This window comes from Staurois parvus, unplaced genomic scaffold (genome assembly GCF_062004578.1).
Source record: "Staurois parvus isolate SC_StPar_1 unplaced genomic scaffold, SC_StPar_1.0 ptg001578l, whole genome shotgun sequence".
Classification (NCBI taxonomy): domain Eukaryota; kingdom Metazoa; phylum Chordata; class Amphibia; order Anura; family Ranidae; genus Staurois; species Staurois parvus.
Genome location: NW_028319374.1, coordinates 108,498 through 133,076, shown reverse-complemented (window position 1 = coordinate 133,076; position 24,579 = coordinate 108,498). Strand labels below are relative to the sequence as shown.

General features: G+C 43.1%; 1 protein-coding gene across 3 annotated transcripts in view; it reads left to right on the top strand.

Moving 5' to 3' along the window:
• Positions 1-24,579, top strand: part of PDE2A (phosphodiesterase 2A) — a 684,164-nt gene that overhangs the window by 584,024 nt on the left and 75,561 nt on the right. For all 3 annotated transcript variants that reach the window (XM_089662877.1, XM_089662878.1, XM_089662879.1), the window contains one exon: positions 21,862-21,936. In XM_089662877.1, coding sequence (XP_089519003.1) covers positions 21,862-21,936 — 75 coding nt within the window. The remainder of the gene's footprint in view (positions 1-21,861; positions 21,937-24,579) is intronic.

Sequence of the window (24,579 nt, the reverse complement as noted above, 5' to 3'; positions counted from 1 at the left end):
ACTCCTGGATTGGCTTCTGGAATCCAGAGGCTTCAAAGAGACTTTGAAGGAACGTAGCCTCTAACCCTGTTTCCGGGTTTTACGGGAGACCAGCAGTTGTGCACACCCTTAATCAGTAGTTCCAAGAGACAGGAGGTCCCCTGCCCAGAGGCCAGGACATGGGTCAGAGCAGCAAGGAGCTGCAAGAGAGAGGTGCAGGGTTGCTTGCAAGCTACAGAGTGCTTAGACCTGGTCTGAGGAATCAGACCAAGGGCCTAGGCTCGAGGCCCGAGCATCAGCGCTGTAAGAGGAAGCCAAGATATAATTTCCTCATTGTGTTTGTGTACTGCTCACCCCCTGAAGGGGTCACCGAATACAGACAGGTTCTCCCAAATAGTATAAAGGCTGCTGGTCACCCAAGCACAATCCCACGCACGCCGACAATTAAGGTTCAGTCTAGGGCAGCCTTTCTCAATGTTTGCGACACAGAAGAACCCTTGAAATAACGTTCTGATCTTAGGGAACCCCTGCTAAAAATTACTATAACTACAACTCGTGACACACTGGTGTGATGGTCAGTGGGAAGAATGCTCCTCACACTTGTGGTCATTAGGAGGAATTACCCCCATACAGATAGCTAAAAAGATCAGTGGTGTCAACGGGAACTTATCTGAGAGGCAGAAATTGCTCATTGGTCAAGGAACCCCTAGCAACTTCTGGAAAAACCTTGGGGTTCTATGGAATCCTGGTTGAGAAGCCATGGTCTAGGGCGGGTGTCGGCAACCCGCGGCTCCAGAGCCGCATGCGGCTCTTTTTCACCTTGGCTGCGGCTCCGGAGCACACTGCCCACCAGGTGACAGGCAATAGGGTCTTCTGTGTGCCGGGCGCCCGCTCCCCTCCCTCCTCTCGGGCGGCCTCCCCAAAAGTCAGGACTCTGCAGCTAGCCCAGCAATGGGCAAACTACGGCCCGGTGGACCTTTTAATCCGGCCCGCGGAGCGTGGCAAACATTGGCTGTCAGGATGTAGGCGGGGCAGCGTGACGAACTCCTCTCCTCTCACAGTCCGCCCTGAAGACCGGAACGGCGCGGGAACACGGCAAGAGGAACGCGCGGAGCAAAGGTAAGTGAATTGACACAATATGGGGAATGAATTACTATAGGGGGGATGAATTACTATAGGGGGGATGAATTACTATGTGGGGGATGAATTACTATATGGGGGATGAATTACTATGGGGGATGAATTACTATATGGGGGATGTATTTTCAGTTTTAAAAATGTGGCTCTCAAAATAAATTTCAATCGTGGTTTTGGCGAGATTTGGCTCAGTTGAAAAAAAAGGTTGCCCACCACTGACCTAAGGCTATGATTGTGATTATGACGATACACTGTGGCCCTGATTAACCTTTTGCTTACTGGGCCCTTAAACCCCCTTCATGACCAGAGCGCTTTTTGCAATATATGCAGTGTCGGATTTGTTTTAAATGTTGCAATGGTTTTGCGGCTCCCAGTCTTTTTTTCCCTCTCGGAAACGGGTCCAAGTGGCTCTTTATGTCTTAAAGGTTGCAGACCCCTGGTGTAGGGGTTGTCTTCTTAGGGTTTCTTGCTGAAGAACTTTAACAGGAGAAGGGTTTAGGGTCACCAGATACTCCATAACAATCAGTAGGAAGGGCGAACTTCCTTCTAATCTTTCCAAGACCAGCTTTTCTGGGGGGTAGCATGCTATGGCTTAGATGTCGACTGCCCTGCAACAACACTCCATAAAGCAACCTCTGGCCACTGGATCCCCTCTAGCACTTGCCCAGCTATCAGTCCTAGTGAAGTATTTATGAACAGTGTCCCAGGAACTGTCCCCCACCCAGTGTCCTCAGGCAAATCCTCTGTGAAGGAAATAAGGATCCCTCTTTCAGTACAGGACTCAGAAACAGTGCCCTTCAGCAAGGGTATTTCTTTGACAATTATTTTTAGGCCTCAGCCCAACAACCACTGAGGGCCAAGGCTCTGGCTATCTCCCTGGGGCAACAACCCTCCCAGGAGACTGGAACCCCCCCTAACAAGGAAAGAACCATATGCTTAGGCTTCTTGTCTATTTACCACCACCCAAGCCACCTTTTGGATGCCCCCTTCCAGGCACTGGCCAAGGCATGATAAATATTCAAATAATCATTTGATTTTCCCTCCCTATGCTTGGGGAGCTGCTTCCGGAGGCAGAGGACAGCAATCAAACTCTCATCTCAAGAATCCTGATAAGACCCAATCGACCAACAAGCGTCCCACTAACTACAGTGAAGCCAAACACTAAATTTACCTAACAGGCCAAGTAAGAACTAGAAGTATTGGGACACCTGCCTTTATACGCACATGAACTTTATTGGCCTCCCAGTTTTAGTCAGTAGGGTTCAATATTGAGTTGGCCATGCCCTTCCCACACACGGGACCTTTAATGGCCTCCCAGTCTTAGTCAGTAGGGTTCAATATTGAGTTGGCCACGCCCTTCCCACACACGGGACCTTTAATGGCCTCCCAGTCTTAGTCCATAGGGTTCAATAATGAGTTGGCCCCGCCCCTTTGCAGCTATAACAGCTTCAACTCTTCTGGGAAGGCCGTCCACAAGGTTTAGGAGGGTGTCTATGGGAAGGTTGGACCATTCTTCCAGAAGCACATTTGTCAGGTCAGGCACTGATGTTGGGGGAGGAGGCCTGGCTCACAGTCTCCGCTCTAATTCATCCCAAAGGTGTTCTATGGGGTTGAGGTCAGGACTCTGTGCAGGACAGTCAAGTTCCTCCACCCCAAACTGGCTTCTCCATGTCTTTATGGACCTTGCTTTGTGCACTGGTGGGCAGTCATGTTGGAACAGGAAGGGGCCATCCCCAAACTCTTCCCACAAAGTTGGGAGCATGAAATTGTCCAAAATGTCGCCTTAAGAGTTCCCTTCACTGGAACTAGGGGGCCAAACCCAACCCCTGAAAAACAACCCCACACCATAATTCCCCCTCCACCACACTTTACACTTGGCACAATGCAGTCAGGCAAGTACCATTCTGCTGGCAACCGCCAAACCCAGACACGTCCATCGGATTGCCAGACAGAGAAGTATGATTGGTCACTCCAGAGAACCCGTCTCCACTGCTCTAGAGTCCAGTGGCGGCGTGCTTTACACCACGGCATCCGCCGCTTTGCATTGCACTTGGTGACGGAAGGCTTGGATGCAGCTGCTCGGCCATGGAAACCCATTCCATGAAGCTCTCTACGCACTGTTGTTGGGCTCATCTGAAGGCCACACCAAGTTTGGAGGTCTTTAGCCATTGACTCTGCAGACAGTTGGTGACTTCTGCGCACTGTGCGCTTCAGCATGCGCTGACCCCGCCCTGTCATGTGACGTGGCCTACCACTTGGTGGCTGAGTGGCTGTTGTTCCCAGTTGCTTAATCCCACTAACAGTTGAGCGTGGAATATTTAGTAGCCAGGAAATGTCACGGATGGACTTATTGCCCAGGTGGCCACCTATCACGGGACCACGCTTGGAGTCACTGAGCTCCTGAGAGCGACCCATTCTTTCACCAATGTTTGTAGAAGCAGTCTGCATGCCTAGGGGCTTGATTGTATACACCTGTGTCCATGGAGGGGATTGGAGCACCTGAATCACATGATTGGGAGGGCGGGGCCAATACTTTTGGCAATGTAGTGTGTGTGTGTATATATATATCCTCTACTGTAGGGAAGACTAATCTTCACCCGTCGTTCGTTTTATTATAAATTATGAAGATTTATGCTGCAGTCTCCGTCCGCGGTATCCTAAGCCGCCTTTTTCCGGCTTAAATGATTCCATGTATCTGAAGTACAGATAAATCCGTACGCTGTGCATCAGACGCGGCTCCGGGAGTACAAAGCATCGGGAAATGGGATTATTTTTATCGTTCTATAGAAAGGGACAAAAGACGAACGCGCTTCGCACTATGGGACAAAAATATCTTCCTCATACCAATGTCGGGGATGGAACAATTACAGGGGATTTTTTTTTTTAGCGTCCTCCTCCAAAACGAAATTGAAAATCAGTTTCACGTCGGCTAAAAATAGGCGAGCGTGCGGCGCCGCTATTGTGAACCCGCCTTTGTGCGCCGCTTACAGAGGGAACAATGCCACTTTTAATTCGGCTTTTTTTCTGATGTCGGGGGATTTTTAATTCGCCCTCGGGGTGATACGAAATTTTTTTGGCGCCACATTTTTAACCAGTTCAGCCTTGTAGGCCATCTATGGGCCAGGGCTGTTTTTGTATCTCTTCTGTAGGCCCGTTAATTCGACGATAACTTTGACATTACCAAAGATTCAACGATCAGCCATAACTGTATGACCACCCACCTAATATGGAGTAGGTCCCCCTTTTTTGCCACCAAAACAGCCCTAACATCAAGGTATGGACTCCACTAGACCTCCGAAGGTGTGTTGTGGTGGCATCAAGCCGTCAGTAGCAGATCCTTTAAGTCCGGTGTGTTGCAAGGTGGGGCCCCCATGGATTGGACTTCCAACAAATGATGGATTGGATTGAGATCTGGAGAATGTAGGTGCCAAGTCAACACCTTGAACCAGTTGTTGTGTTCCTCAAACCATTCTTGAATTCATCAGTCCAGGCCACCTTCTTCCACTGGTGGTCATCAGCAGCAGATCCCTTCAGTCCTGTAAGTTACGAGGTGGGGCCTCAATGGATCGAAGCTGTTTTTCCAGCACATCCCACAGATGCTCAGTTAAATTGAGATCTGGAGGATTTGGAGGCCAAGTCAACATCTCCAACTCATTGTTGTGTTCCTCAAACCATCCTTGAATTCATCAGTCCAGGCCACCTTCCTCTATCGGTGGCTGTCAGTAGCAGATCCTTGGTTGCCAGATGGGGTCTCCATGGATCAGCAGTTTCTCCACCAGCACAACCCACAAATGCTGGATTGGATTCAGATCTGAAGAATTTGGAGGCCAAGTCAACACGTTGAACTCATTGTTGTGTTCCTCAAACCATTCTTGAATTCATCAGTCCAGGCCACCTTCCTCTATCAGTGGCTGTCAGTAGCAGAGCCTTGGTTGCCAGATGGGTTCTCCATGGATTAGCAGTTTTTCCACCAGCACAACCCACAAATGCTGGATTGGATTCCGATCTGAAAAATTTGGAGGCCAAGTCAACACTGTGAACTCATTGTTGTGTTCCTCAAATCATTCTTGAATTCATCAGACTAGGCCACCTTCTTCCATCAGTGGCTGTTATTGGCAGATCCTTAGTTGTCAGATGGGGCCTCCATAGATCATATGTGTTTTTCCACCGGCACATCCCACAAATGCTGGATTGGATTCAGATCTGAAGAATTTGGAGGCCAAGTCAATTTCTCCAACTCATTGTTGTGTTCCTCAAACCATTCTTGAATTCATCAGACTAGGCCACCTTCTTCCATCAGTGGCTGTCAGTTGCAGATCCTTAGTTGCCATATGTGGCCTCCATGGATCAGACTTGTTTTTCCACCAGCAAATCCCACAAATGCCGGATTGGATCTAGGTCTGGAGAATTTGGAGGCCAAGTCAACATCTCAAACTCATTGTTGTGTTCCTCAAACCATTCTTAAATTCATCAGTCCAGGCCACCTTCTTCCATCAGTGGCTGTCAGTAGCAGATCCTTGGTTGCCAGATGGGGCCTCCATGGATCAGACATGTTTTTTCACCAGCACATCCCACAGATGCCAAGAAAGTCAAGTCAACACTTTGAACTCATTGTTGTGTTCCTCAAACCATTCTTGAATTCATCAATCCAGGCCATCTTCTTCCATCAGTGGCTGTCAGTAGCAGATCCTTAGTTGTCAGATGTGGCCTCCATGGATCAGACTTGTTTTTTCACCAGCAAATCCCACAAATGCTGGATTGGATCTAGATCTGGAGAATTTTAGGCCATGTCAACATCTCCAACTCATTGTTGTGTTCCTCAAACCATTTTTAAATTCATCAGTCCAGGCCACCTTCTTCCATCAGTGGTCGTTAGTAGCACATCTTTAAAGTTGAGTGGCGTGGTGGGGCCTCCATGGGTCAGACTTGTTTTTCCAGCAAATCCCACAGGTGCTGGATTGGATTGGCATCTGGAGAATTTGGAGGTCAAGTCAACATCTCAAACTCATGGTAGTGTTCCTCAAACTATTCTTGAACCATCTTTGCAATGTGGCAGGGTGCATTATCCTGGTAAAAGTGGGCACTGACATCAAAAAATACTGTTTCCATGAAGGGGTGGACTTGGTCATCAACAATGTTTAGGTAGGTGGTACCTGAATGGCAGGAGCAAAGGTTCCCCAGCAGAACATTGCCCAAAACATGCCTTCGTCCTGTACTGCATGGGGTGCCATCTCCTCCCCAGGAAAATGTGATTCATCAGACCAGGCCACCTTCTTGCCCAGTGAGCGCAGAACCAATGTCCATTCCCCGATCTCTCCTGTGACTAATGACCAAAAAAATCGACATATAATATCTCAGGGGAGGGCAGGGGAGGCATTAGGAGCTTAACTGTAACAAAGGAGTACCTGTCACGTGCCCCTGCAGGCGGCTTGTGATAGCAATAAAGTTTAAAAAAGAAAAAAAAAAAGATTTTTTTTTAACTTTATAATTTATTATGATATTTATTTATTTATAAAATAAATAAAAATAATTAACAAAAAATAATTGTAAGCACCCCTGTCTCCCCCTTACCAGTATAAATAGCAGAGCCAAGAGCAAGCAAGTGTCACTTCGCTTCACAGCTGAAAAAAATATTTTATAAAGTGTAAAAAAAAATAATTTATTACAATAAATCATATTAATAATAAAAAAAAATTAAAAGCACCCTGTGCACACCCCATGTGGCATAGCCTAGCTCGAGCACATGTATGTAAACCTCAATTGCCCCACACACATGATCGTCGCAAACGTCGGGGTGAGAGCAATAATTCCAGGGTCACCGTCCACGGTCAATTCTAAACTGATAACCTGTAAAGGCTTTTAAAGTGCCACCTATGCAGAATTTTGGGCACCAAAGTCGTTTGTGATTTCACAATTTTAACTTTTTAAGGTAAATTTTTAACTTGACTTGTTTGGCATCTAATTGCTCATCACAACCCAATTTTTTATATTTAAAAAAAATGGGTATAATATTGTTTGTTTGTATTATAATTCGTTTGAGTGGGGGGGGGGGGGGGGGGGGGTTCGTGAAAAATAATGCATTTTGTTTGCACTAAAATACATTTTAGTGTTTTTTTTCGAGAAAATGTACGTTTGATAAAGTACTGCGCAAATATCATGCAACATAAAGTAAAATCAACTACCACCATATTATTCTCCAGGGCCTCTGCTGTTGAAATATATATTCTTTTTAGAGGTTTTACAGTAAATGGATAATTTTGGGTGCCATCGATTTTTATTTTTTAGTGTTTTTTTGGGGGGGAAAATATACATTTGATAAATTACTGCACAAATATCATGCAACGTAAAGTAAAATCAACTACCACCATTGTATTCTCCAGGGCCTCTGCTGTTGGAAATATATATTCTTTTTAGAGGTTTTACGGTAATTAGATAATTTTGGGTGCCATCGATTTTTAGCGTTTCCCCAAGCGTGCACAATTTTTAGGCTTGATATGTTTTCTATGTATTTACGCAACGCAACCTCATATTTTATATTTCATAAAAAAATTGGGTATAATATTGTGTTTGTTTGCACTAAATTTAATTGTAGTGTGTTTTTTTTTTTTGAGAAAATATACGTTTTATAAATTACTGAGCAAATATCATGCGACATAATAAAATTTCAACTACCACCATATTATTCTCCAGGGCCTCTGCTGTTGGAAATATATCTTCTTTTTACAGGTTTTACGGTAAATGGATAATTTTGGGTGCCATCGATTTTTAATTTTTAGTGTTTTTTTGGGGGGAAAATATACGTTTTATAAATTACTGAGCAAATATCATGCGACATAATAAAATTTCAACTACCACCATATTATTCTCCAGGGCCTCTGCTGTTGGAAATATATATTCTTTTTACAGGTTTTACGGTAAATGGATAATTTTGGGTGCCATCAATTTTTATTTTTTAGTGTTTTTTGGGGGGGAAAATATACGTTTTATAAATGGCTGCGTAAATATCATGCGACGTAATAAAATTTCAACTACCACCATTTTATTCTCCAGGGCCTCTGCTTTTAGAAACTTTTATACTTTTTAGAAGTTTTACAGTAAATGGAGAATTGTGGGTGCCAATTTATTTTCTTTTTTTTTTTTTGCGATTCCCCGTGCGTGCACAATTTTTAGACTTTTTAGGCTCGACCAGGGTCGGACTGACCATTTGGAAACTCGGACACTGCCCGAGGGCCCAGGGTCAGTAGGGGGCCCCATGAGATGCCCCTGGTACTTTTTTATAGGCTTTTTTGAGTTTGGGCAATGACACAGGGGCCCCATGATCCCCTATTGCCCGGGGGCCCCATGAGTTGTCAGTCCGCCCCTGGGCTCGACACAACCCCATATTTTTGTATTGAACTGTATTGTTGCTGTATTGTCTCCCATTATATTGTAAAGCGCTGAGCAAACTGTTGGTGCCATATAAATCCTGTATAATAATAATAATAATAATAATAATTTTTATATTTAAGAAATCTTGGGTATTATATTGTGTTTTCTTGCACCAAAAGTTCATTTTAATGTCATTTTTCCTGAAAACATGCGTTTGATAAATTACCGTGCGATTATCATGCGACATAAAAAAAAAAAAATACCACCATTTTATTTCCCCTGCTTTCAGAAAATGTACATTTTTTGGAGGGTTTACATATCTAGCAAAAAAATTCACGTGTGTGAAACATTTTAAAAATTGCCCCATAGGCATGTGGTTAAGCCCATATATATGCCAGTTGCTCTTAAAAAAATCATCAAACTGATGGGCGATCAATATTTGTACGTTCGCTCTTTTTTTGCGTTCTGTGATATTAGAGCAACTTCATAAAAAAATTAAAAAAAAGAAATGTATACCAAAGGTACATTATAATATAATATATAATATAATAATTAATATATTATTATTATTATTATTATTAATAATAATAATAATAATAATAATAATATAATTTACATATCTAGCAAAAAAATTCAGATTTTAACAGGTGTGTAAAACATTTAAAAAATTGCCCCATAGGCATGTTTTTAAGCCCATATATATGCCAGTTGCTCTTAAAAATCATCAAAGTGATTGACGATCAATATTTGTACGTTCGCTCTTTTTTTGCGTTCTGTGATATTAGAGCAACTTCATAAAAAAATTAAAAAAAATAAATGTATACCAAAGGTACATTATAATATAATATATAATATAATAATTAATATATTATTATTATTATTATTAATAATAATAATAATAATATAATTTACATATCTAGCAAAAAAATTCAGATTTTAACAGGTGTGTAAAACATTTAAAAATATTGCCCCATAGGCATGTTTTTAAGCCCATATATATGCCAGTTGCTCTTAAAAATCATCAAAGTGATTGACGATCAATATTTGTACGTTCGCTCTTTTTTTTTGCGTTTTGCAATATTAGAGCACCTTCATTAAAAAAAAGAAAAAGAAAAGAAGAAAATGTATATCAAATGTACATTGTAATATAATATATAATATAATAATGAATATATTATTATTATTAAGAATAATACTAATAAAAACAATAATAATAATAACAATAATAATATAATTTACATATCTAGCAAAAAAATTCAGATTTTAAAAGGTGAGTGAAACATTTTAAAAATTGCCCCAAAAGCATGTTTTTAAGCCCATATATATGCCAGTTGCTCTTAAAAATCATCAAAGTGATTGACGATCAATATTTGTACTTTCGCTCTTTTTTTGCGTTCTGCGATATTAGAGCACCTTCATTAAAAAAAAAAAGAAGAAAATGTATACTAAAGGTACATTGTAATATAATATATAATATAATAATGTATATATTTTTAATAATAATAATAATAATAATAACAATAATAATCATAATAATATAATTTACATATCTAGCAAAAAAATTCAGATTTTAACAGGTGAGTGAAATATTTAAAAAATTGCCCCGTAGGCATGTTTTTAAGCCCATATATATGCCAGTTGCTCTTAAAAATCATCAAAGTGATTGACCATCAATATTTGTACGTTCGCTCTTTTTTTGTGTTCTGCGATATTAGAGCACCTTCATTAAAAAAAAGAAAAAGAAAAGAAGAAAATGTATATCAAAGGTACATTATAATATAATATATAATATAATAATGAATAGATTATTATTATTAAGAATAATACTAATAAAAACAATAATAATAATCATAATAATATAATTTACATATCTAGAAAAACAAATTCTATATTATTATTATTTTTAATAGTAATAATAATAATAACAATAATAATCATAATAATCTAATTTACATATCTAGCAAAAAAATTCAGATTTTAACAGGTGAGTGAAACATTTTAAAAATTGTCCCGTAGGCATGTTTTTAAGCCCATATATATGCCAGTTGATCTTATAAATCATTAAAGTGATTGACGATCAATATTTGTATGTTCGCTCTTTTTTTGCGTTCTGCAATATTAGAGCACCTTCATTAAAAAAAAAGAAAAAGAAAAGAAGAAAATGTATATCAAAGGTACATTGTAATATAATATATAATATAATAATGAATATATTATTATTATTAAGAATAATAATAATAATAATAATAACAATAATAATCATAATAATATAATTTACATATCTAGCAAAAAAATTCAGATTTTAACAGGTGAGTGAAACATTTTAAAAATTGCCCCAAAAGCATGTTTTTAAGCCCATAGATATGCCAGTTGCTCTTAAAAATCATCAAAGTGATTGGCGACTAATATTTGTACGCTCGCTCTTTTTTTGCGTTCTGCGATATTAGAGCACCTTCATTAAAAAAAAAGAAAAAGAAAAGAAGAAAATGTATATCAAAGGTACATTGTAATATAATATATAATATAATAATGAATATATTATTATTATTAAGAATAATAATAATAATAACAATAATAATAATAACAATAATAATATAATTTACATATCTAGCAAAAAAAATTCAGATTTTAAAAGGTGAGTGAAACATTTTAAAAATTGCCCCAAAAGCATGTTTTTAAGCCCATATATATGCCAGTTGCTCTTAAAAATCATCAAAGTGATTGACGATCAATATTTGTACTTTCGCTCTTTTTTTGCGTTCTGCGATATTAGAGCACCTTCATTAAAAAAAAAAGAAGAAAATGTATACTAAAGGTACATTGTAATATAATATATAATATAAAATATAATAATGTATATATTTTTAATAATAATAATAATAATAATAATAACAATAATAACCATAATAATATAATTTACATATCTAGCAAAAAAATTCAGATTTTAACAGGTGAGTGAAACATTTTAAAAATTGCCCCAAAAGCATGTTTTTAAGCCCATAGATATGCCAGTTGCTCTTAAAAATCATCAAAGTGATTGGCGATCAATATTTGTACGCTCGCTCTTTTTTTGCGTTCTGCGATATTAGAGCACCTTCATTAAAAAAAAAGAAAAAGAAAAGAAGAAAATGTATATCAAAGGTACATTGTAATATAATATATAATATAATAATGAATATATTATTATTATTAAGAATAATAATAATAATAATAATAATAATAATAATAACAATAATAATCATAATAATATAATTTACATATCTAGCAAAAAAATTCAGATTTTAACAGGTGAGTGAAACATTTTAAAAATTGCCCCAAAAGCATGTTTTTAAGCCCATAGATATGCCAGTTGCTCTTAAAAATCATCAAAGTGATTGGCGACTAATATTTGTACGCTCGCTCTTTTTTTGCGTTCTGCGATATTAGAGCACCTTCATTAAAAAAAAAGAAAAAAAGAAAAGAAGAAAATGTATATCAAAGGTACATTGTAATATAATATATAATATAATAATGAATATATTATTATTATTAAGAATAATAATAATAATAACAATAATAATAATAACAATAATAATATAATTTACATATCTAGCAAAAAAATTCAGATTTTAACAGGTGAGTGAAACATTTTAAAAATTGCCCCAAAAGCATGTTTTTAAGCCCATAGATATGCCAGTTGCTCTTAAAAATCATCAAAGTGATTGGCGATCAATATTTGTACGCTCGCTCTTTTTTTGCGTTCTGCGATATTAGAGCACCTTCATTAAAAAAAAAAGAAGAAAATGTATACTAAAGGTACATTGTAATATAATATATAATATAAAATATAATAATGTATATATTTTTAATAATAATAATAATAATAACAATAATAATCATAATAATATAATTTACATATCTAGCAAAAAAAAACAAACAGATTTTAACAGGTGAGTGAAACATTTTAAAAATTGCCCCGTAGGCATGTTTTTAAGCCCATATATATGCCAGTTGATCTTATATTAAAGTGATTGACGATCAATATTTGTACTTTCGTTCTTTTTTGCGTTCTGCGATATTAGAGCACGTTCATTTAAAAAAAAAAAGAAGAAAATGTATACCAAAGGTACATTATAATATACAATTAATATATATATATTATTATTATTATTATTAATAATAATACTACCAATAATAATAATAATCCTAATAATATAATTTTATAAAAATTAATAATAAAATTAATATTATAATAATAATTCATAATATCTTCACGATCAATATTTGTACTTTCGCTCTTTTTTGCATTCTGCGATATTAGAGCACCTTCATTTAAAAAAAAAAAAAAGAAGAAAATGTATACCAAAGATACATTATAATATAATATATAATTAATAAATATTATTATTATTAATAATAATAATAATAATAATAATACTAACAATAATAATAATAATCCTAATAATATAATTTTATAAAAAAAAAAAAAAAAATTAATATTATAATAATAATTCATAATATCTTCATACGGCACGTTCCTATTGTTAGCAGCAAGTGAAGATCTGAGGGTGTCCTGTGCGCAGAACAGCGTCTGAGAGCACATAGGGAACGCAGAACCCTGAGCTCTGAGCCCTTCAATCAAACAGATGGGGGGGGGGGGAGGGTTAAGTTCCTTTCTGCCGCGGCGTTCACCAAACCTCCGTTCTTTGTATTCTTCCTTACATAATGCAGAAATAATAACGGGGGATTAAAAAGCTCTTGTCTCCCGCCGAGGCAGGATGGCATCCATTAGCGTGATTTGCAGCCATTCACCTGAAATTGCTTATTGTTTGCCTGCTAACCTTTTCTTCCTTCCCGCGAAACGGCTGACGGAAGCTCGGCTGATAGCTGGCCCCGCTTACACGCAGACGATTTCAAGCCCCACCACTTCTTTCAAGCCTTCAAATGTTCCTCTATTGTTCTGGCAATACAATCCACCTTGCGCTCTAATCGGTTTTTTTAGTGGCTCGGGGTGAAAAATTCTAAAAAAAAAAAAAACGTGACTCTGAATTTCTTCAAGGGAAGGTGCAGGTTCTTCCATAAGAGAGGACATCTAGTAGAAGAAAAGGATTTGCTCCCGGAGGAAAGGGTTGCTTTTCAGGAGTGTTGAGGGCTCTCCTTACCTCATCAAGCCCACCATGCATGAAGCTCAATAGCTAATGCGGATATTTAGACACACAAATGAATGAGCCATAGCTTGGCATGTCACATGATGGCTCTTCTGTAGGTAGGGATGTATGTTTCCAAACCTAACCAAGGTTCCTGGTGTTCTGGGTTTCCTCATATTTGGGTTTACCTGCCAGTTGCTCCATGAGAGAGGCTCCAGAGTCTTGTGTCAGGAAGTCTTGTGTCAGGAAATCTTATCACCGATTGGTTGGACCAGGCTTGAAAAAAACAGCTGAGCCCTCTTCTGGAAGGGTTCTTTTTGCAGCCCACCTTCCTCGAAGAGGGAGCTATTTTGTAGCCCTCCTCTTAAGGGTGCTTCCCCTGTGTGAAGTCTGTGTGCCTGGTTTTAGGCACTGGGCCTAGAGCGTGTAGTCCTTCTGTATGCAGGCCATGCCCTAGCTTTATACTAGAGTCATCATTGGAGTGGAGATACACTAGAACCTCCAATTTTATTGGGAAATGTCATCACTGGAGCGGAGAAACACTAGAGCCTCCAGTTTTATGGGCAATGTCATCAGTGGAGCATAGAAACACTGGAACCTCCAGTTTTATGGGTTAATGTCATGACTGGAGTGGAGAAACACTAGAACCTCCAGTTTTATGGGCAATGTCATCAGTGGAGCATAGAAACACTTAAACCTCCAGTTTTATGGGTTACTGTCATGACTGAAGTAGAGAAACACTGGAACCTCCAGTTTTATGGGTTAATGTCATGACTGGAGTGAAGAAACACTGGAACCTCCAGTTTTATGGGTTAATGTCATGACTGGAGTGGAGAAACACTAGAACCTCCAGTTTTATGGGTTACCGTCATGACTGAAGTAGAGAAACAATGGAACCTCCAGTTTTATGGGTTACCGGCATGACTGCAGTACAGAAACACTGGAACCTCCAGTTTTATGGGTTAATGTCATGACGAGTGGAGAAACACTGGAACCTCCAGTTTTATGGGTTACCGTCATGACTGAAGTAGAGAAACACTGGAACCTCCAGTTTTATGGGTTAATGTCATGACTGGAGTGGAGAAACACTGGAACCTCCAGTTTTATGGGTTACCATCATGACTGAAGTAGAGAAACACTGGAACCTCCAGTTTTATGGGTTACCATCATGACTGAAGTAGAGAAACACTGGAACCTCCAGTTTTATGGGTTAATGTCATGACTGGAGTGGAGAAACACTGGAACCTCCAGTTTTATGGCTGACTCATAGACTTGAGCGGTAAAGCACAACCATTGTGGAGTGCTGCAAAGCGAAAAGTATGTAATAAGTAAATATGGAGGCCCCATGTACAAATATAGTTACAATTATGTAGAACACCCTGAAAGAGCCACTGGTGAACTTGGCCCCAGTTAGGACACGCCCAGCCAAGCAGATAGCATTTTCTCCACTCTTTCACTGGCTCAAAGAAACAGTCTAGCGGTGTCTTTTTGGGGGGGTTTCATTGGAACCTAGAATTTGGATGGGGAAGGGAGCATAGAGTTACCCCAGGATTGAAGAACTGAACACTTTGAGGGCTTTTTTGCTGAGCTGCACACTAGGACATTTCCGAATGGACCAGGATAAGGCGGCATACAATACCTAATTTCCAGCACCAGAGTCAGTTACTCACACGGTCACAGGATCATCGGTTGCCCCAGTGGTGTCTTTAGGTTTTGTGCAGCCCTAGGCAACACAAAAATCATCTGCTCCCACGGACACTGACCAACACAAACCCCCCCCCCTTCCCCCTCCCATGGAGAGAGCCTGATATTGACCAAAAACACCCCTGCCCCCACCCGGGAGAGCCTTCCACTAACCCCCCCTTTCCTTCAGCGATAGAGAGGCACTCTTCTTCGCAGTCAGGCTCTACATACACCATCAAGCAGCCTCTCTCGGATCCCATGGTGCGCATTTCCCTTCTTTCATCCCTTCTTCTGGGGGGATGTGCTGCCCCCTTGAAAAATGCCACCCTAGGCAAGTGCCTTGTTTGCCTTGTGGTAAATATGTGCCTGGGTTGCCCCCTTCCAATATCCACCCGGCACCTTCATGTGTGAGAGACTCAAACTCATACCACCATAGGACAGCTGAACACTTTCCCCTCAACCTCCTCTTGGTACTCTCCAGTTGCATAGTTAGTCTGGCTGAAAAAAGACAAAAGTCCATCCAGTTCAACCATAGAGTCTCCAGACTCAAATGAAAACTCCTGGCATTAGCTTTCACAAATTGCCCCCCCTCCCCCAAGCTGGGGCCTCAATGTCTTCTAATTTCTTCTAGGTGGCACCTTGAGGAACCCTGTCCCAGAGGAGGAACCCCAGCACAGGAGTCTCCTCCAAGAACTAGATCCAGGAAATCTCTCCTCTGCCTTGGGCCACACACTATTTATGAGCTCCTCCACCACCTTCTGGGCACACCTCCCCAGGGATTGACTGTAGCTGCAGGCTGTTTACCCTGTTCTTGCTGCCACTGTAATCCTAGAACCCTCTATAATGCCAGGGGAAGTAATCAGAGCAGCAGCCTGTGAAACGCTGAGCAGGCTTAAACAACCAACCCCCGCTCCACTGATTATGGAGGAGCTAAATAAATGTTCCTAATAGCTTACACTCCTCTCGGAGAATGCTACAATTCCAAAACACAATCAACAAAAGCTTGATATATTGACTGATAAAACGAAAGTTAATGCTGAGAACCTAGAAACCCAGTGCTGTATGTCCCTTTGTTGTCTGAACCGGTTGGGATGGGGATGTGTGGACAATTCCAGCTCCTACGGGAGAGAAATTGCACATCAGAGGCTTGGCTCTGTCCTTCGGAGAATCTCATACAATAGAAGACAAAGCCTCTGTCCCAGCGGTGGAGCATCCTGCAGCAAGGCCGCTAACAATGCTAGTGTCCGCCACAGGTGGCTACCGCCGCCTCCTCTTCTTCTTCCAGCTCTATGGGGACAGAAGCTATTATTCTGGTTAGTGCTCTCCCGTATTCCCACTCCCTCGTCATCCCTCCCTCCATAAAGTCAACTTTTACAAAGCCGGACAATGGACAGCTTGAGGTGGGGGGGGGGGGGGCATCTGCAGCTTTGTTATTATTACCCAGTTTTAAAGGCACCCTAATGGCCTAATAAATATCTAAAATACAAGTCAGTCCTACGATCCAAGTCATCACCTCCGCTTGGCACCAAACATGGGAGAACTTTTTTGGCATAGAGAATTGGTGGTAGAGTCTCTCCACCCATCTGTCCCCCTTGACGCACTTTGCCCCCTACTGGGGCTTCTTTGTTGAGTTTCGAGGGATAGGAGGAGGGCAAGGATAGTAGAAGAAAGGAAAAATGTAAGCGGTCCTAGCACAAGCATTGCCTCTGTCCTGGTCTACCAGTTCTCTGGTGGCCCTGCAGATGTCATCAAACAGATTTTACTGTCTTGGCTGGACGGGTGGCAAGTGGATGAATCATCCAGAAAAGACATTTTTATTTCCCGTTGGCTGATCTATTGCATAATGAACATTCATTTCTGCCGCTCAGCGATATTATCTGTAACACGGAGCCAGGCAGGGGATCATCACAGAGGGAAAAGCTGAATAATGGATTGTTGGAATAATGTTATGAAGATTTTTTGGTGGAGGACTCTGGAGTCAGTTCAATGAATTATACTTATTGTCCTCCATATTAGATCCTGGACAGTAACACTGCGCCTGTACTTCGCTCTGCATACATCACCCCAACTCACGTCCTGATTGGTAGCTGGAAAATACCAGGAAGTCATGCAAAAAGGGGCATAACCTGTATATATTAACTTACATAGGTCATTCAGATTTCATTTGTTGGTACAGAAACTCTGCCTCTACCTTCGTTCTTCATTTCCTTCCTTCTTTCCTCTTCTTTTTCCTTTCCTTCTTTCTTCTTCTTTATGTTCCTTCTTTCCTCTTCTTCTTCCTTTCCTACCTTCCTTCTTCCTTATTTCTTCTTCTTCCTCCCTTCTTTCTTCTTCTTTAGTTTCTTCCTTCTTCTTCTTCCTTCTACCTTTCCTTCATTCCTTCTTCCTTATTTCTTCTTCTTCTTCCTCCCTTCTTTCTTCTTCTTTAGTTTCTTCCTTTTTTTCTTCCTCTTCCTTCTTCTTCTTCCTTCTTTCTCCTTTCTTCTTCTTTCTTCCTATTCTTCATTTCCTTCCTTTTCTTATTCTTTTCTTTCTTCTTTTTTCTTCATTTCTCCTTCTTCCTTTTCTTCTTTCTTTCTCCTTTGTACTTTCCTTCTTTCTTTTATTTCTTTCTCTCTTTCTTTCTTTCTTTCTTTTTCTCTCCTTCCTTCCTTCCCTCCTTCCTTCCCTTCCTTCTTTTCTTTCCTTTCTTCTCTTTCTTCTCCTCCTTCTTCCTTATTTCTTTTTCTTCTTCCTCCCTTCTTTCTTCTTTAGTTCCTTCCTTTTTGTTCTTCTTTCTTCTTTTTTCTTTCTTCCTTCTTCCTCTTTCTTCTTCTCCTTTATGTTCCTTCTTTCTTCTTATTTCCTTCCTTTTTTTTCTTCTTGTTCTTTTTTCTCCTTCTTTCTTTTTTATTTCTCCTTCTTCCTTTCCATCTTTCTTTCTTTCCTTCCTTCCTTCCCTTTCTTCTCCTACTTCCATCTTTCTTTCTTTCCTTCCTTTCCTTTCTTCTCTTTCTTCTCCCTCTTCCTTCCCTTTTCTTTCTCTTTCTTTCTTTCTCTCTTTCTTTCTTTCTTTCTCTTTCCATTTCTTCTCTTTCTTCTCCTGCTTCTTTCTTCTTCTCCTTTATGTTCTTTCTTTCTTCTTCTTCCTTTCCTTCCTTCCTTCTTTCTTTTTCTTCTGCTGCTTCTTCTACTTCCTCTCATTCCTTCTTTCTCCTTCTTCCTTATTTCATCTTCTTCTCCTTCTCCTTCTCCTTCATTCTTATTCTTATTCCTCCTTTACTTCCTTCTTTTTTTTCTCTGTCTTCCTTTCCTTCTTTCTTGTTATTTCTTCCTTATTTCTTCCTCTTTCCCTTCTTTCTTCTGCTTCTTCCTTACCTTTCTTCTTTCTTCTTCCTTTCCTTCATTCTTTCTTCCTTCTTTTTTCTCTGCTTCCCTTTCCCTTATTTCTTCTTCCTTACCTTCCATCTGTCTTCTTTTTCTTTCTTCCTTTCCTTCCTTCTTTCTTCTCTCTTCCCTCTTTTTTCTCTTCTTCTTTCCTTCCATGGTTCCCCTTTCTTCTTCCTTTCCTTACTTCTTTCTTCTTCTTCTTCTAGCATTTATATCCACACTTTAAGAGACAATATTTCAGTAAATGTTGACTGTCCAAGAACAGGATGGGAGGTGTGAAGGTTGTGGAACCAACTGTTTTAGGTACATTATGGTATCCTTGGTGCTGAGAAGTCTGCAGGGGTGTTAATCCCCCAAGTCACACTGTGAAGGAACTGAAGTACGGTACGCATTTCTCAGATCCACTAGGGCAGGCATTATATGTGGAACACTGATGGTGTTGAAGGCCCCACCCCTGTTCAGGGATGGTGGTTCCAGTCTGATGTAAATGCCTCTTGTTGTCCTCTCTGTCCAAAATGTGCACCTCGGTGTCCTTCAAACAACGTCCCTTTCTCTTAAGGTGTAGGAGGACTGCGGAGCCCTGACCTCCTATGTTGGGCAATCCGTTTGCTGATAGGTTGCTTGGTCTTCCTAATTTGGGTGTGATTCTGGTTTTTATTTTAATTTCCTTCCTTACCAGTATGTATCAGTTCCTTGGGTTTGGTGGGGGAGGTTGTATGGAGCTAGGGGTCATGATTAGAATTAGTGCTTTGGGAGCAGTACCCAATTTTCGAGGGAAACCTCCTTGTCCTCACCTCTCCATACGCTGAGGTGCATGCCGATATTATCCTGCCCCCTTGTAGTATGGATGCCAACCTGCATCCCTGGTGTTCTGGTATCAAGTAGGGGGAGGAGCTTTTAAAATAAAATTTAATTTAAAAAGGTTAGGTAAAAAAATTAATTCTTCTGATTTTGAACTTATTTTGAAGCTTCAGGACCTCTGAGGTCGTATCACTGCCATGAGTACTCGCTTCCTTTGGGATTCAAAATGAGGGCGGTATAGGAACAACTTTATTGTTCCACCACTACAGAGAACACTCCACCCAGCTCCTCTTCTGATGTGTTTCACCCTCTACTGGGGCTTCAACATAGAACACAATTAGGGGGGTGAAACATGTCAGAAGAGTAGCTGGGTGGATTGTTCTCTGTAGTGCTGGAACTATAGATTATTTTTCTAATGTCCTCATTTTGAGACTTTGTAAAGTACAGTTCCATTGATATGGAGACCTCCAGCCACCACATTCACTGCTCCTTTTACTGCCGTCCCTCCAACACATTCATGATGAACACAGCCCGGGCTCCATTCATTTGTATGATGATTTGTATGATGAGCAAGGCCTGGTCCCCCCCCATTTGTATGATGAATACGGCCTGGGGCTCTATTATTTATTTAATGAACACAGCCTGGGGCCCCATCCTTTGTATGCTGCACATAGCACAGGTCCCATCATTTGCATGTTATACATAGGCCAGGGCCCCATCATCTCTGCCAATCCCTCCACTGACCTCCGCTAAATGACCTCCACCCCTCTCTGCCAATCCCTCCACTGGTCCCCACTCAGTGTCCTCCACCCCTCTCTGCCAATCCCTCCACTCAGTGTCCTCCACCCCTCTCTGCCAATCCCTTCACTGACCTCCACTCAGTGTCCTCCACCCCTCTCTGCCAATCCCTTCACTGACCTCCACTCAGTGTCCTCCACCCCTCTCTGCCAATCCCTCCACTGGCCTCCGCTCAGTGTCCTCCACCCCTCTCTGCCAATCCCTCCACTGGCCTCCGCTTAGTGTCCTCCACCCCTCTCTGCCAATCCCTCCACTGGCCTCCACTCAGTGTCCTACACCCCTCTCTGCCAATCCCTCCACTCAGTGTCCTCCACCTCTCTCTGCCAATCCCTTCACTGACCTCTGCTCAGTGTCCTCCACCCCTCTCTGCCAATCCCTCCACTGACCTCCATTCAGTGTCCTCCACCCCTCTCTGCCAATCCCTCCACTGACCTCCGCTCAGTGTCCTCCACCCCTCTCTGCCAATCCCTCCACTGACCTCCGCTCAGTGTCCTCCACCCCTCTCTTCTTGTCCCTCCACTGACCTCCGCTCAGTGTCCTCCACTTCTCTCTGCCATTCCTTCAGCTGGCCTCCATTCAGTGTCCTCCACGCCTCTCTGCCAATCCCTTCACTGACCTCCGCTTAGTGTCCTCCGCCCCTCTCTGCCAATCCCTTCACTGACCTCCGCTCAGTGTCCTCCACCCCTCTCTGCCAATCCCTCCACTGATCTCCACTCAGTGTCCTCCGCCCCTCTCTGTCAATCCCACCACTGGCCTCCATTCAGTGTCCTCCACCCCTCTCTGCCAATCCCTCCACTGACCTCCGCTCAGTTTCCTCCACCCTCTCTGCCAATCCCTCCACTGGCCCCCGCTCAGTTTCCTCCACCCTCTCTGCCAATCCCTCCACTGGCCCCCGCTCAGTTTCCTCCACCCCTCTCTGCCAGTCCCTTCACTGGTTTCCACTAACCCAATGTATAAAACTCAAAATACTAACCACAGCATACAAAGCCATCCACAACACTGCCCTAGATACATCACCAACCTCATCCGCAGATATCGTCCAAATTGCCCGCTCCGCTCCTCCCAAGATATCTTCCTCTCTAGCTCCCTCGTCACCTCCTCCCACGCTCCCCTTCAGGACTTCTCCGGAGTCTCTTCCATTCTCTGGAACTCTCTACCCCAGTATGTCCGGGTCAGCCCCACCCTGTCTGCCTTTAGGCGATCTTTGAAAACTCACTTATTCAGGGAAGCCGACCCCACCTCCACCTCCACCTAAGAACTGTACTTGAGCCGCCTCCACCAGATCATCCCCCCCAGCTATCACCTTTTGTATCACCTCCCGCCTTCCTTTAGATTGTAAGCTCCACGAACCGGGCCCTCTTATCCCTTCTGTACTGAAATGTATTGTAGCCCCAAGAGCACAGGACAGCTCTGGATTTCTGGCGGGATCCACAGGTATAAAACAATGAGATATTGAACAAAGAAGAGAAGTTGAGTGTTGGGGTGTCTGGGGTGTCCTGAGTGTCCGGGGTGTCCGGGGCATCCTGGGTGTCCGGGGTGTCATGTGTCTATCTCTCTGCTGTGTGTGGTCATGTCTGACCCAGGTCTTCTTCTCTTACAGCTGGAACAGCAGACCCAGTCCCCGTGCTGCTGCCTCCTCCTTGTGTCCGAAGAGAGTCACCAACTGTTCTGCCAGGTAAGTGCGCAGCCAGATCCATGTCCTCGGGGCCTCTCTCTGTGTCTTCATGCCATTTAGAAGAATTAAAGTGACATAAAAATGTTTTTGGTCCGACATTGGGGGGCCCCCTTGATATTTTATGGCTTGTCAATGGACAAGAGTTGATAAGCGTTATGTCTAGCTTCTCATGATGGCGGGCGGCAGGGAGCAAGTCGCCTCAAGCTTAAGGGTCGTCGGCCAGCTTGGCCTGAATGGGAGGAGCTGGCAGGAGGAGGAGGAGGCATCCCCTCCAAGTGTGGCGAAGCAGTTGCGCCACCAGGTAAATTACCCTGGGTGAGGAGAGGCGCCTGCTCAAACGGTGGCTGTGCCACTTGGCCTGGGGAGGAGGAGGAAGAGGATGAGGAGCTGGGAAGAGGAGGAGGAGCTGGGAGGAGGAGGAGAAGGAGGAGGAGGAGAAGGAGGAGGAGGCATCCCTTCTAAGTGTGGCGAAGCAGTTGCGCCACCAGGTAAATTATCCTGGGTGAAGAGAGTCTCCTGCTCAAACGGTGGCTGTGCCGCTTGGCCTGGGGAGGAGAAGGAGGAGGAGGAGGAGGAGAAGGAGGAGGAGGAGAAGGAGGAGGAGGCATCCCCTCTAAGTGTGGCGAAGCAGTTGCGCCACCAGGTAAATTATCCTGGGTGAAGAGAGTCTCCTGCTCAAACGGTGGCTGTGACGCAGCCGGAGAAGGAGGAGGAGCTGGCAGGAGGAGGAGGAGCTGTTGCATACTCAGATAAGGGTCCTGCATGGATTTTGTGGAGAACAGACCCTTGTCCCCATCAACATACAACATGTCCCCAAAGCGCCTCCCCATGTTGAGGGCATGTGGCCTGGTATGGTTCGGGGGGGGGGGGGCACTCACTCCCCCCGCACTTCTTTGCTAACCTGTTGGGCTCAGATAAGGGTCCAGTATGGAGTTTGGTAGGACCCTCATACATACCGATTCTGATAAAACCCCCGCCCATAGACCCCCACAACCACCACCCAGGGTTGTGGGGAAGAGACCCTTGTCCCCATCAACATGCAACATGTCCCCAAAGCACCCCCCCATGTTGAGGGCATGTGGCCTGGCATGGTTCGGGGGGGGGGGGCACTCACTCCCCCCGCACTTCTTTGCTAACCTGTTGGGCTCAGATAAGGGTCCAGTATGGAGTTTGGTAGGACCCTCATACATACCGATTCTGATAAAACCCCCGCCCATAGACCCCCACAACCACCACCCAGGGTTGTGGGGAAGAGACCCTTGTCCCCATCAACATGCAACATGTCCCCAAAGCACCCCCCCATGTTGAGGGCATGTGGCCTGGTATTGTTTGGGGGGAAGGGGCACTTGCTCACCCCCCCCCCCCCTTCTTTACTGACCTGCTGTGCTACATGCTCAGATAAAGGCCCGGTATGGATTTTGGGGAGACCCCCTTGCTGATTCTGATAAGACCCCCACCCGCAGACCCCCACAACCACCACCCAGGGTTGTGGGGAAGAGACCCTTGTCCCCATCAACATGACCCCCCCCCCCCCACATGTTGAGGGCATGTGGTCTGGCATGGTTCGGGGGGGGGGGCACTCACTCCCCCCGCACTTCTTTGCTAACCTGTTGGGCTCAGATAAGGGTCCAGTATGGAGTTTGGTAGGACCCTCATACATACCGATTCTGATAAAACCCCCGCCCATAGACCCCCACAACCACCACCCAGGGTTGTGGGGAAGAGACCCTTGTCCCCATCAACATGACCCCCCCCCCCCACATGTTGAGGGCATGTGGTCTGGTATGGTTTGGGGGTGGAGGGGGGGCACTCACTCACCCCCCCTTCTTTCCTTACCTGCATGCTCAGATAAAGGTCCAGTATGGGTTCTAGGGGGACCCCATGCCAATTCCGATAAGACCCCCGCCCGCAGACCCCCACAACCACCACCCAGGGTTGTGGGGAAGAGACCCTTTTCCCCATCAACATGCAACATCTCCAAAGCACCCCCCCCATGTTGAGGGCATGTGGCCTGGAATGGTTTGGGGTCTGTGGGGGGGGGTCGCTCTTGGTGGTGTTTGATCACCGCCGGGGTTTTTTTACATTTTTTATTATATAAACAAAAAAAGACCAAAAGTTTGGGGGAAAAAAAGAAGGAAGTCATAAAAAGATGGCCGGCGTGTAAACGGCGCGCTCCGCCAGCCCCAGCGCGTCCTTTGAAGCCTCAGATCTTTGATGAGCGAGTCAGTAGAATGTGCCCCCCCCCGCCATTCGCACAGCTGGCTGTTTACACGCCATGGATCAGCGCAAATAATGATCGTCGGAGGAGCGCGGCGTCGTCTTCATCTTGGTATGAATCACGGAGAAGGTTAATTGGCTGCGATCATCTCGGAAACGCTGGATCCATAATCTGCCCCTTCCCCCTCGCCGCGCTTTGCAGGATCCCAGGATACGCCTGTTTAGGAGCATCCCCGCCCCCACAAACCGCAGATTTAACCCTTTCTCTGCCACCGCCGTTCTTGCTGGGGGGGGGTTGGCACTCAGGTTTAGTGGTCGATCGCACTGGTCCGATTTGCAAATTGAAATGGCATCTAATGAATGCCGGCAATTTGCCACAGCGCCATTTCTAAAGCCGTCCTGGCGAGACTTTTTCTGATGCTTTGT